Source organism: Bufo bufo, chromosome 10 (assembly GCF_905171765.1).
Source record: "Bufo bufo chromosome 10, aBufBuf1.1, whole genome shotgun sequence".
Lineage (NCBI taxonomy): Eukaryota > Metazoa > Chordata > Amphibia > Anura > Bufonidae > Bufo > Bufo bufo.
Window position 1 is genome coordinate 52871718 of NC_053398.1, and position 13065 is coordinate 52884782.

Below are 13065 nucleotides of genomic sequence, written 5' to 3' on the forward strand. Positions count from 1 at the left end.
AATACGTGGTATTTTGCTAACTTTGGGTTGAAGGACAATGGGGCAAATCTGTGTACAGGTCCACGGCAATGCAAACTGCAAACCAGGGCACACCCTGCAATAGATTGCTGCCATTGATTTGCTTATTTACTTTGACTTTTTGCTAACTTTCTTTTCTTCTACCTTTTCAAAGGTTGCGTTTTTAGAAGTGTATAATTGTGAAAGGTGTGACATGTGACCCTTTTTCATGGGCCAAGATGGCTTACAGAAGGGACACATTGACCATTTTATGTGCTATCAGCCGGCTAGGTTATGGCTTCAGAGATATCGGAGCGGTGGCTTCTTCAGCATGATTTTATTATACTCACAATGCACAAGTATATACAGGCAGTATACAATGGATCAATGGATCAATCACCCGACCCGGGTTTCGCTCGGTTGAGCTTCGTCAGACCCCTGACGAAGCTCAACCGAGCGAAACCCGGGTCGGGTGATTGATCCATTGTATACTGTCTGTACACTGCGTGCAGAATTATTAGGCAAGTGAGTATTTTGACCACATCATCCTCTTTATGCATGTTGTCTTACTCCAAGCTGTATAGGCTCGAAAGCCTACTACCAATTAAGCATATTAGGTGATGTGCATCTCTGTAATGAGAAGGGGTGTGGTCTAATGACATCAACACCCTATATTAGGTGTGCATAATTATTAGGCAACTTCCTTTCCTTTGGCAAAATGGGTCAAAAGAAGGACTTGACAGGCTCAGAAAAGTCAAAAATAGTGAGATATCTTGCAGAGGGATGCAGCACTCTTAAAATTGCAAAGCTTCTGAAGCGTAATCATCGAACAATCAAGCGTTTCATTCAAAATAGTCAACAGGGTCGCAAGAAGCGTGTGGAAAAACCAAGGCGCAAAATAACTGCCCATGAACTGAGAAAAGTCAAGCGTGCAGCTGCCAAGGTGCCACTTGCCACCAGTTTGGCCATATTTCAGAGCTGCAACATCACTGGAGTGCCCAAAAGCACAAGGTGTTCAATACTCAGAGACATGGCCAAGGTAAGAAAGGCTGAAAGACGACCACCACTGAACAAGACACACAAGCTGAAACGTCAAGACTGGGCCAAGAAATATCTCAAGACTGATTTTTCTAAGGTTTTATGGACTGATGAAATGAGAGTGAGTCTTGATGGGCCAGATGGATGGGCCCGTGGCTGGATTGGTAAAGGGCAGAGAGCTCCAGTCCGACTCAGACGCCAGCAAGGTGAAGGTGGAGTACTGGTTTGGGCTGGTATCATCAAAGATGAGCTTGTGGGGCCTTTTCGGGTTGAGGATGGAGTCAAGCTCAACTCCCAGTCCTACTGCCAGTTTCTGGAAGACACCTTCTTCAAGCAGTGGTACAGGAAGAAGTCTGCATCCTTCAAGAAAAACATGATTTTCATGCAGGACAATGCTCCATCACACGCGTCTAAGTACTCCACAGCGTGGCTGGCAAGAAAGGGTATAAAAGAAGAAAATCTAATGACATGGCCTCCTTGTTCACCTGATCTGAACCCCATTGAGAACCTGTGGTCCATCATCAAATGTGAGATTTACAAGGAGGGAAAACAGTACACCTCTCTGAACAGTTTCTGGGAGGCTGTGGTTGCTGCTGCACGCAATGTTGATGGTGAACACATCAAAACACTGACAGAATCCATGGATGGCAGGCTTTTGAGTGTCCTTGCAAAGAAAGGTGGCTATATTGGTCACTGATTTGTTTTTGTTTTGTTTTTGAATGTCAGAAATGTATATTTGTGAATGTTGAGATGTTATATTGGTTTCACTGGTAAAAATAAATAATTGAAATGGGTATATATTTGTTTTTTGTTAAGTTGCCTAATAATTATGCACAGTAATAGTCACCTGCACACACAGATATCCCCCTAAAATAGCTAAAACTAAAAACAAACTAAAAACTACTTCCAAAAATATTCAGCTTTGATATTAATGAGTTTTTTGGGTTCATTGAGAACATGGTTGTTGTTCAATAATAAAATTAATCCTCAAAAATACAACTTGCCTAATAATTCTGCACTCCCTGTATATACTTGTGCATTGTGAGTATAATAAAACCATTTTTACTCCAATTTGCATGACGGTACTTCACTATTGGATGCAATTTTGGTGTTCCATAGAAGCCTGGAAAGGAGAGGAGGAGAGGTTTTGACTGGCCTGTTTGCTTCCCCATGCTTGTGATTATCTTGCTGGCTTCGATTGTGGATCCTCTGTGATTTCCGAGGTAGCGCGGTCCAACCAAAAAAAACGCTTTCACCTGTGTGAACTGTACCCACTTCACCGTCGGGACCTGCGACACCACCAAGCAACGTACTTTTTGAGGCTTATTTATTTTTTATAAATTCTTCAGCATGATAGCAGATCTGATAATCACATTTTTGCCGTTCTTCACCTTTTCACACTGTTGCCATAAATACCAGGAATGTTTCTGTTCTAGCCCCATATTAAGACTGTTTGCTCTCTTTTGCTCATTCTTTCCAGGTGACTGTTGGCTTCTCGCTGCTATTGCCTCCTTGACATTAAATGACACTCTCCTCCACCGAGTGGTTCCTCATGGTCAGAGCTTTCAGCAGAATTACGCAGGACTCTTCCATTTTCAGGTAATGACTGGTATCCACACCTTTTAAGACTACACCTAGACTGTCTGTAGCAATTTTATTGATTTTTAACTCAAGCAACCACTGGAGTGCACGAGACTGCATACAACTTCATTTACTGGACGACTGCTATAGCTCAATAGTTAAAATCAATTAAAAGTGCTACAAAACGTCTAGGTGTAGCCCCAGCCATAGTGATTTTCACACATGGGTACTGCAGGTTAATGGGTTTGTGCCACATAGTTGTTACTTCTCATGCAAGATGAGAAAATGCAGCATGTTCTTTATTTTACATTTTTCACACAGGACTTGCCCATTCAAGTCAACGGATAGGGGGAAAAAATCTTAACCACACTGAAGGACAGTCTGTTTTTGTCATGCATGTGAAAAACCTATAAAAAATGTAAGGGCTTAAAGGGCTTCTGTCACCCCAAAACCCTTTTTTTTTTAATTATTTTTTATTAGCTTGTTAAAATCCTTTTATAACGACTATTCCCTACATACGGCTCTTACCTTTGGCTGTGGCTTCTTTTCCTTTAAAAAACGATCATTTAAAATATGCAAATCACTTCACTACCAGCAAGTAGGGCGTCTACTTGCTGGTAGCCGCCGCAAAAAACCGACCCCATGTCCTGTTGATTGACAGGGCCAGCGAGCGCTCTCCTCGTCCGGCTGGCCCTGTCATAATTTCAAATCCCTCGCCTGTCTTCATTCGGCGCAGGCGCTCTGTGAGAAGTCAACGAAAGAGAAGACGTCATCGGCGCAGGCGCACTGAGGGAGTGCTGAGGAGGCAAGCCTCCTTCTCTCAGAGCGCCTGCGCCGAATGAAGACAGGCGCAGGATTTAAAATGCTGACAGGGCCAGCCGGAGGAGGAGAGCGCTCGCTGGCCCTGTCAATCAACAGGACATGGGGTCGGTTTTTTGCGGCGGCTACCAGCAAGTAGACGGCCTACTTGCTGATAGTGAAGTGATTTGCATATTTTAAAAGATCGTTTTTTAAGGAAAAGAAGCCACAGCCAAAGGGAAGAGCCCTATATAGGGAATAGTCGTTAAAAAAGGATTTTAACAAGCCCAAAAAAAAAAAGGGTTTTGGGGGTGACAGAAGCCCTTTAAGAGATTTGCAGACAAAAAAACATTGTTTTTTCATTAACTGAACTATGACAAGTTAAAATTATCTTGTGTGAATGAGCCCTTAAAGGGGTTATGCAGTAATTAGTATTGATGATCTATCAGGGATTGTTAGAAGAGGCCGGCAGTCTTTGAGGGCAGCGGCCTCTTCCTGGGCCATGTGATGTCACCGCAATTTTTTTTTTAAAAAGTACGTTTAAAAGGTTTTTCTAAGACTTATATACTGATTACCTATCTTTTGGATAGGTCATCAATATCAGAACAGCGGGGGTCCGACACCCAGGCCCCCTGCCGATCAGTGGTTTGAGAAGGCTCTGGTGCTTGGAGTAGTGCCGCTGCCTTCTCACAGCTTTTCCCAGGCCATGTGAAGTCCCTCTTGTCAATCACATGGCCTAAGTGCAGCTCGGTCCCTCTGAAGTGAATAGGGCTGAGCTGCGATACCAAGCACAGCCACTATAGAATGTACGGCGCTGTGCTTGGTGAGCAGAAAGAAGGCCGCAGTGCTCACCGGAGAGCCGCTGCTTTCTCAAACATCTGATCAGTGTGGGTCCCAGGTGTCGGACCCCCACTGATCAGATACTTATGACCTATCTAAAGGATAGGTCATCAGTATAAAACTCCCATAAAACAACTTTAAAATAATTCTATTGTTAAAATGTTTTTCCCATCTGGACGTTTATGGCATATAGATAGGATATGCCATAAATGTTAGATAGGTGCAAGTCCCACCTCTGGGACCCACTCCTATCTCAAGAACAGAGCAGCGCAAGCTATAGGACTTCTGAATACAGCTGACTGAGCGCACGTGGGTATTTTCAGAAGTCCCATAGCAGTGAATACAGAAAGCTGTGCATGTGTGGTGTGCTCTCCATTCACAGCAGGGCCCCATTCTTGATACAAGAGCAGGTCCCAGAGGTGGGACTTACACCTACCCAACATTTATGGCATATCCTATCGACATGCAGTTAATGTCCAGATGGGACAACCCCTTGCAAGAAATATTCTCACTAAAACTGGGGTTTGCCCAGGACACCAACCCTCTTCATGCAGTCTGACCAGTCATATCAAAGGCAATAGTCTCATGCACTGGCCACACCACAACAGCACAACACAAGAGGAAAGCCGTGCATGACGCAATTGCAGTGTTTAGATAAGGCCACAATGAAGAAGATGGCCCTGGATGCTTACAATGCATCTATGGCCTGTAGGTAAAGCTGAGATGGAAGAAATGCCACTATCCCAGTGACAGCACAGTCTATTTCTTTGATAAGTGGTGAGCGGCGAATGCTACTTGTCTAGATGACTCTTGTCTAATTTACCATTTGTATGTAAAATGAATGCAGAGAACACATGATCTCACTGAAGGTTATGGCTGAGGGTGGTATGTTTCAGGATCACACCCATCATTGTTTGGTATCAAAACCTTTTTAATCTCCACAACTCCACCTTAATATGGCATTCCAACCAAGATACAAAGACCTGCACATGTCATATTGTAAGTCCTAGGTACTCAACCAGTAGATTGAGGTCCTGAGTAGATGATCACACTGCCTTGGTTCAACGCTAAGAACATTTCATTTAGAGGTCATCATAGGACATGTGCCATACACTAATACTTCTACTTTACTAAGGGTCACTGTCGGTTCTGTAACTTTTGACATGTCATGAGTTGATATCATTGGGTGTTTTGGTGACGAAACTGACTCTTCACAAGATTCTGATGAAACTGATTGGGTGTCGCTCAGCAGAGTACTGCAGCCAGTGAACCATAGCTCAGTGCTGTATGCAGTAGGCATAAGGCGAACCTGTCACCATGAAAATGCAGTGCAATCTGCAGCACGTTATAGAGCAGGAGGAGCTGAGAAGATTGATATGTAGGGGGTCATTTATCAATCTCAAATAGGCCTAAATTAGGCATATTTCAGGTACAGATTGTGGCGCAACAGTTAGTTACACCGCAATCTGCGACTTCTCCCCGTTCACGCCAGGTCTAAAATTGGGGGCATGGCGGGTAAGGGGTTTCAGGCGTAGAAAAACATCTAAATGTAATACAGCTAGGAAGATGTCCTACATTTAGAACTGACGGAGGATCCTCCGAAGTTATGAAAAGGCCGGCGCCTCTTCATAACTTCAACGGAACCACCTCCAGCTCAGGTCTTTCTTAAGACTGGCATCTAAAACGCGGTCCTACTAAATGTGCCCCATACTTTTATAGGAAAAGACTCAGTGTAAGGCCCCATGCACACAACCATACAAATCGCAGATCCGCAAAATATGGATCTGGTTTGTGTGCTGTCCACATTTTATTTGCAGACTAATTGTCTTCAATACATTTGGGGTGGACATTTTGTGTGTGCTTTCCACAAATATGTAGAACATGTCCTATACTTGTCTGCAAAATGAGGACCTATTGAAGTCAATGCGTCTTAAAAAATAATGCGGATGCAAAACTGACCACATCCATATTTTTTTAGACTGCAAAATGGATACAGTCATGTGCATGAGGCCTTACTTGCATTCTATTCATTTAATTCTAGCAAGGGACTCATTTTCTGTTCTACTGAAAAAAACGTTGCAGTGGTCTTCTGGTATTCCAATACAGGCTGGGAGCTTGAGCGGTGTACACGTGTGTACACGTTATGTGCTTTTTGTCTTCCTTTCTTTGTCCTTATTATTTTGCTACCACAGAAGGGTCTGGGTGGAGACGTATGAGATTAACTATTGTGACGCCAAATCCTGCTTCATACGCCTACTCTTCTCTCCACATAACTTGTGTTACTGTATGGTTAATAAGGTTATTACGTTTGAAGGAGAAACTGGTAAATCAAGACTAAATAATCGCACTGTCAAAAAGTTATGAAGGCTGATAGAAGCTTAGCTGCCGGCACATGAAGGGTTGGTATAGCTGCCGTCCTGCATCTCACATGGATGAATCACTTTCCTGACAATGGGAGGCACCTCCCTGACTAGAGAAGTGATCTAACCTTCCGGGTCTACCTCTCTCTTTTGCTTATTGACAGTGTAGTCCTTTCTTTGCCTTTTGTACATACGGATGATCTGTAATGACTTTACTGTTTTTGCTTTATATTCACTTTTGAAAGTGTTTTTAGTAGACCAGAATGATATATCAGATACATAAGATCCTTCTGGGTGGCAGTCATCATGACCCATGTACGAGATAAATGTAAAATGCTCCTGGTCAGGAATAGGATAGGCCTATCCTCTGTACAGGTAATCGGTATCTGATCGGTGGGGGTCTGACACCCAGGACCCCTGCTGATCAGCTGTTTAATAAGGCACTGGCGCGCCTGTGAGCGCCACAGCCTTCTCTCAGCTCTACATTGTACAGCAGCTGTGCCTGGTATCGCAGCTCAGCCCCATTCACTTCTAAGTTGCTCCTAGGCTAGAAAGCTATGAGAAGTCCATGGTGCTACTATGAGTGCCGGTGCCTTCTGAAACAGCTGATCAGCAGGGGTCCCTGGAGTCGGACCCCCACTGATCAGATACTGATGACCTATGCAGAGGATAGGTCATTAGTATAAAGGGTACCTGAACCTATGGTTAAACCATGATTTGTGCAGTTCCACGTCTCAGAGCAATTTGCACCGACTGTTTTCATCTGCTCTGCTTGGCTTCTCCAGGGTGCAGAGTATGGATCCCATATACTTTCTGCGGATCTGTACTCTGTGTGCTGGGAATGCCGAACAAAGCCGATGAAACCTGACAGTGCAGATTTCTCCGAGAAGCACTGCTGTGCGATTGTGGTTTCACCAAAGGTTTAGTTAAGCAATAGGTCATTTTCCGTGATACAAGAAGACATTCATACCTATAGGGGAATACGGAAATACAGAATTCTATAGCACAATGTTGCCCCATGCAGGTACCCAGTGCCAAGTATAGTATACACAATTGCACCTTTGTCACAGGGTTTTATATACCCGTATATTCTGCCTAAGCGTGCAACAATTTGGTTTCTTTTCATGTGAAACATGCTTGCTCCAGGGCACTATTTAATTTACTTAAATTAACATGAACACTTGGTGCAATGCAAAGTCGAATCTGCCTGCAGCCATGTGCCTTCCCTGTATTTTCTTTTGTCATTATGGCATACACTGTAGAACATCTATAGTGTTCATTTGCCCTGTACACTGTACTTTGTATTATGCACTGCACATGTATACTGAAACCTGGCTGATCTTCTTTAAAAACAGCATAAAGCATGAAATATTATTTGGTTTTGAATGAAAACAACAGGTACTAGTGTTTTTTAAATGCAAATATCCATTATATCTATTGTTCACCTTTTTAAAAAAAATTAAAACTGAGATACAACCAGACCTTCCCCTTTCTACTAGAGATTTAAACAAAGCCATAGTCACATAGAGGCACAGCCGGATCCTCAGTGAGGAATCTCTGTGGAGACGACTCCCAAAATGCCCCAAAGTTGGCAGCAACGTTATGCAGTATTAGACTAACAGATGAGCAATACGATTGTCAGGTAGGAAGCGTTCCTTCCCGACCATCGCCTGCTGGTCGGTGGAGACCTCCTTCGCTAATGCCATCAATTGTCCCCATACAGAATCCGTATTTGCCAGCAGCAGACCGTGATTTGACAGCACAATCTGCTTTCGGCATAAAGGATGCGATTGCCTGGGTAATCGGCGGCACTTTTATAAGGCAGGTAATTGCTAGCAAGTATCCCTACAAATGCTTGTTAGCAATGATCTGGCCGACCCTCAGCCTGTGTAATACAGGCCTCACATACACGCCGTGTACTACAATCTGAATCTGACCTTTTGTGATCAATGATACAGATAACAGTTTGGAGTTAATTCTGGCAGTTCCATAGAGAATCAATAGATCCTGCCACCCTATCAGGACAGGGGATCAGTGAGGGTACCAGAAATCAGTTAGTTATCTCCTATCCAGTGGACTAGTGAAGGTCCAGACAGGGGTTACCAGTTGGAAGTGTGTCCCCACACTGGGTACACAAGCAAGTCTATTGTGGGAATCGCGCTCCATGTGTAAGTGTGATTCTCCGTTCTGGAAACTGCTCGTCTTGCAGGAGCGCAGGGCATTATACTTACTTCTACAGTATCATAGTGACATAAAGCTGTCAGTATAATCCTGTATCTGTAAGGTCAAACAGAGGCACAGAGCATAATAAATCCTGATAATGCCGTGCGCTCCTGCAAGTCCAGAACGGAGGAACATACTGACACACGCACAGACTCGGACCGGCCCACCGGGGAGGCGGGGGATTCTTTGGTAGGCCCCCAGTTTCAAGATACTGGTGGAGTGGTGGAGGATTTAAAGGGGTTGTCCAGGTTTTCAAGTTATCCTCTCCACACCATAGGGCATAACTATATGAATAGTGGGGTCCAATTCTGCGACCCCCATTGATCCCAGGAACGGGTTCTGTTCCCCCTTTTAGATGGTGTGGCAGGCAACACGTATGTCCTGCTGCTCCATTTATTCTCTTTCGGACCACTGGAATTAGCCAGCGCTGTACTCCGCCATCTCCAGTGACCCCATAGAGAATGGATGGAGAGGCAGGGCCTGACACTCAATCAAGAGTGTATAATGTGATGGGAAAGAGTCAATATGGACAATCACAATACATTAGTAAGTGCCTTGTATTAACTTTCTCTACATGATAAATACTATTTACTGAAGTGAGACAGCCCCTTTGTGTGCTACATTTAATAGGGTTAGGCATAAATGTCTTGGTGTGTGCACTGCGTGTTTCCTATGTGTGATTGGTGTGTGCTATATATATTCTATGTATGTGCAGCATGTGACATATGCATCAGTGGCATGTGAGCCATGTAGAAGTTTCTTGTGTCCAGTGAGTGATTGGTGCGCGCTGCATGTGTCTTGTTTGTGCATTTTGCTGTGACTGTCTACCATCATACTTCATCTGTAATATTTCTGTTATCACTAAGTGCTCATGAACACGACCATCGGATGTTTTGCAGTCTGCAAATTGTGGATCCGCAAAAACATGGATACCGTGTGTGTGCATTGCACATTATGCGGAACAGAACAGTAATGTGGACAATATTAGGACATGTTCTACCATTTTGCAGAACGGCCATGCGGACATACAGACACGGAATGCACACAGTGTCATTTTTTCTTTTTTTTTCTTTGCGGACCTGTTGAAGTGAATGGTACAGACATGAAAAAAAAAAAAAAGCTGGTTTACTTTCACACTCGCATTTTAGGCGGATCCGTCATGGATCTGCACAACTGATCCGTTATAATAATACAACCGCATGCATCCATCATGAACGGATCAGTTTGTATTATCTGTAACATAGCCAAGATGGATCAGTCATGAACTCCATTGAAAGTCAATGGGAGACAGATCTGTTTTCTAATTTGCCAGATTGTGTCAGAAAAAACGGATCCGTCCCCATTGACTTACATTGTGTGCCAGGACGGATCCGTTTGGCTCAGTTTCATCCAGCGGACAGCAAAACGCTTCAGGCAGTGTTTTGGTGTCCGCCTCCAGAGCGGAATGGAGACTGAACGGAGCCAAACTGATACATTCTGAGCGGATCCTTTTCCATTCAGAATGCCTTAGGGCAAAACTGATCCATTTTGGACCGCTTGTGAGATCCCTGAACGGATCTCGCAAACTGAGAACCAAAACGCCAGTGTGAAAGTAGCCTTAGTGTGCAGTAGTCCTAAGGTGGCCCCCCAGAATCAGTTACACTGGTGGGCCCTAAGTACCCCAGTCCAACACTGCACACGGAGCGGGATTCCTGCAATGAACAGCCCTAACACTATCCAGTCAGTGTTGCCAGTGTCAGACTGTGCAGGGACATGCCTTCAATTAGTAACAACCATCTACACCTTCATTACAAATTGCGAGCGTAGATAGTTCAAGTGAGAGCGGGGTGCACACGGCCGGTGCCCGTGTATTGCGGACCCGCTGTTTGTAGGCCGCAATATGGGCACTACCAGGCAATGGCTGTGTGCATGGCTGTAGACAATACTAAAAGCACTCGGGTGCCATTAGTCAATGTTGTACATAACGACTTCTTTCTAGTGTTGAGTGAATTGAAGTCAAACGTATTGACTTGGATCTGAATTTCAGGAAAAATTTTAATCACCATGAAGCCAAATTTACTTGTGCTTCGTGGTAACTAATACATTTTCCATGAAATGGCGGTAAAAACAAAAAACACATTTGCATGTGAATAGGCCATCGCGGCCTTCTTGATTGAAGATACCGCGCAGTGACGTATGACATCACCACACAAGATTTCGCACAGTATCTTCAATCAAGATGGCCGTGACTACCTCTCCGCAATCAAATGGATAAGGTGAGTATTTTTTTATTTTTTTACCCTGATTAACCCCTGAAAGGCCCAGATGGTAGCCTCAGGTCGCCGTTCCATGTCACGAAGCTAATTTCTTTGTGAAATTTGGCGAACCAGCTGAATCAAATTTTCCATAACTTCACTCACCTCTTCTGCTTTCTCTTCACAGCTATGGCAGTTTGGCGAGTGGGTAGATGTGGTGGTTGATGACTATCTCCCAGTTAAGGATGGAAAACTTGTCTTCGTACACTCTGCCTCAGGGAATGAATTCTGGAGTGCACTGCTGGAGAAGGCATATGCTAAGTATGAGTGCTCACTAACCTAATGCACATACAAAATGCCTAACAACGTGATATACTTTTTATATTGGTGCTTGGAATCTGACATTTCATACTCAACAGCTATCAAAATTGTACGATAGTAAAACCTTAGAATTCTACCCATATACAATAGATTACAATCATGCATATTTCTTACAGGGCTAATGGGAGTTATGAAGCTCTCTCTGGAGGGAGCACTTCTGAAGGCTTTGAAGACTTTACAGGAGGAGTTACTGAGTGGTATGAGCTGAAGAAGCCTCCTGCAGACCTTTTCGGCATTATCTTAAAGGCTTTGGAGAGGGGATCCCTCATGGGTTGCTCGATTGATGTAAGTGAACACTAGGATTGTTTTTACCAGTTATGCCTCAGAACTCATGGACATTATTAAAGAGGACCTGTCACTAATTTACAAAGAGTAAACCATGCACCATGAGTTCACTAGTGTCAATTGTTTTTGGGCCCCTTGAGACTTGCCCCCATTTTTATTGGCAGGGCATTTTACAGTCACCTCTGTCCTGAGGTGGAGTCTTGGTGATCCCTATGTAGGTGTCCAATAATCACAGACTATGTCAGAGCAGCGTTTTCCTGTCTAGAGTCAGTATACAGGGAACGTGGTGATGGTAGCCATACTGACTCTGGCCGGGAAGATACCACTGTGATGCTGTCTACGCTTATTGGACAGCATCTAAGTGATCAACCTCAGGAGAGAAGAGACTGTAGATGTCCCCTTGGCAAACCACAGCCCTATAAAATACAGGGTGCCAATATTGGGAATAGGTGCCACTGGTGCATTCATGGGGGCGAAGTAACTGAAGAGAGGTGTGTGGTATACTTTTTGGAAGCTAGTGACCTGTCCTCTTTAACTTTAGTCCATTGTCTTTTTGCCAGGACTTTTATGGCATACCTGCCTACCATATGAAACCATTTGACATTTATTTGTGAAGGGAACATATTTCAGACAATTCTCAGATCTTCCCCAATCCAATGAATGTGCAACAATATCTGAATTTTAATTGTTTCATGAATTAATCTGGCAACTAAATATATGCTCTCTAATATTAGGGAAGTATATTATAGCTACGGGTCCGTACTTCTAAGAGACGAAACGGTGCAAAAGTGTTGCGACTTGTGGCTACTATGAGCAATGAAAGAATACAGTGGACTCATAGTCTGGTATACTTATGAGAGGAGTGCCCCCCTAGCCCTCAGAGCAGTGACTGAGAGGCTCTGTCTGTGCACATCTGCATCCGAGGCTCAGGCAGAGAGTCCGTCCATACGGATGGGAACAATAGCACTGCATGCTGCGCAATTTTTCCCATCCACAAATGACAGGTTCCTTATTGAAGTCAATGGGTTCTGTTGGGTGCTGCTGATGTCCATCGTGCGATGGATCTGGAACTGTGCTTTATATTTCTGTTTCCATCTCAGAAATGATTGCTTTGATTTGATAGGTTTATAGGCTACCTTTGCAACCTAGCTATCATTTTATTTTATTTTTTTACTTTCTGATTTTGAGTTGTTCTTTCCCATATTGTAGACCATGATAATGGACAAAAATGATCAGCACATTAGATTTGTCAACACATTGGAAAATAACTATATGATGATCATGATCCTTCACTTTCCAAAGAAGGATGATGATCACTACAAGGTTCT

The 13065-nt window shown here is 43.8% G+C and overlaps 1 protein-coding gene across 1 annotated transcript in view; it reads left to right on the forward strand.

The window, feature by feature from the left end:
- Positions 1-13065, forward strand: part of LOC120980825 (calpain-1 catalytic subunit-like) — an 86606-nt gene that overhangs the window by 31753 nt on the left and 41788 nt on the right. Inside the window, exons 3-5 of the mRNA XM_040410134.1 lie at positions 2516-2634; positions 11259-11392; positions 11569-11737. Of these exons, the coding sequence (XP_040266068.1) occupies positions 2516-2634; positions 11259-11392; positions 11569-11737 (422 nt within the window). The remainder of the gene's footprint in view (positions 1-2515; positions 2635-11258; positions 11393-11568; positions 11738-13065) is intronic.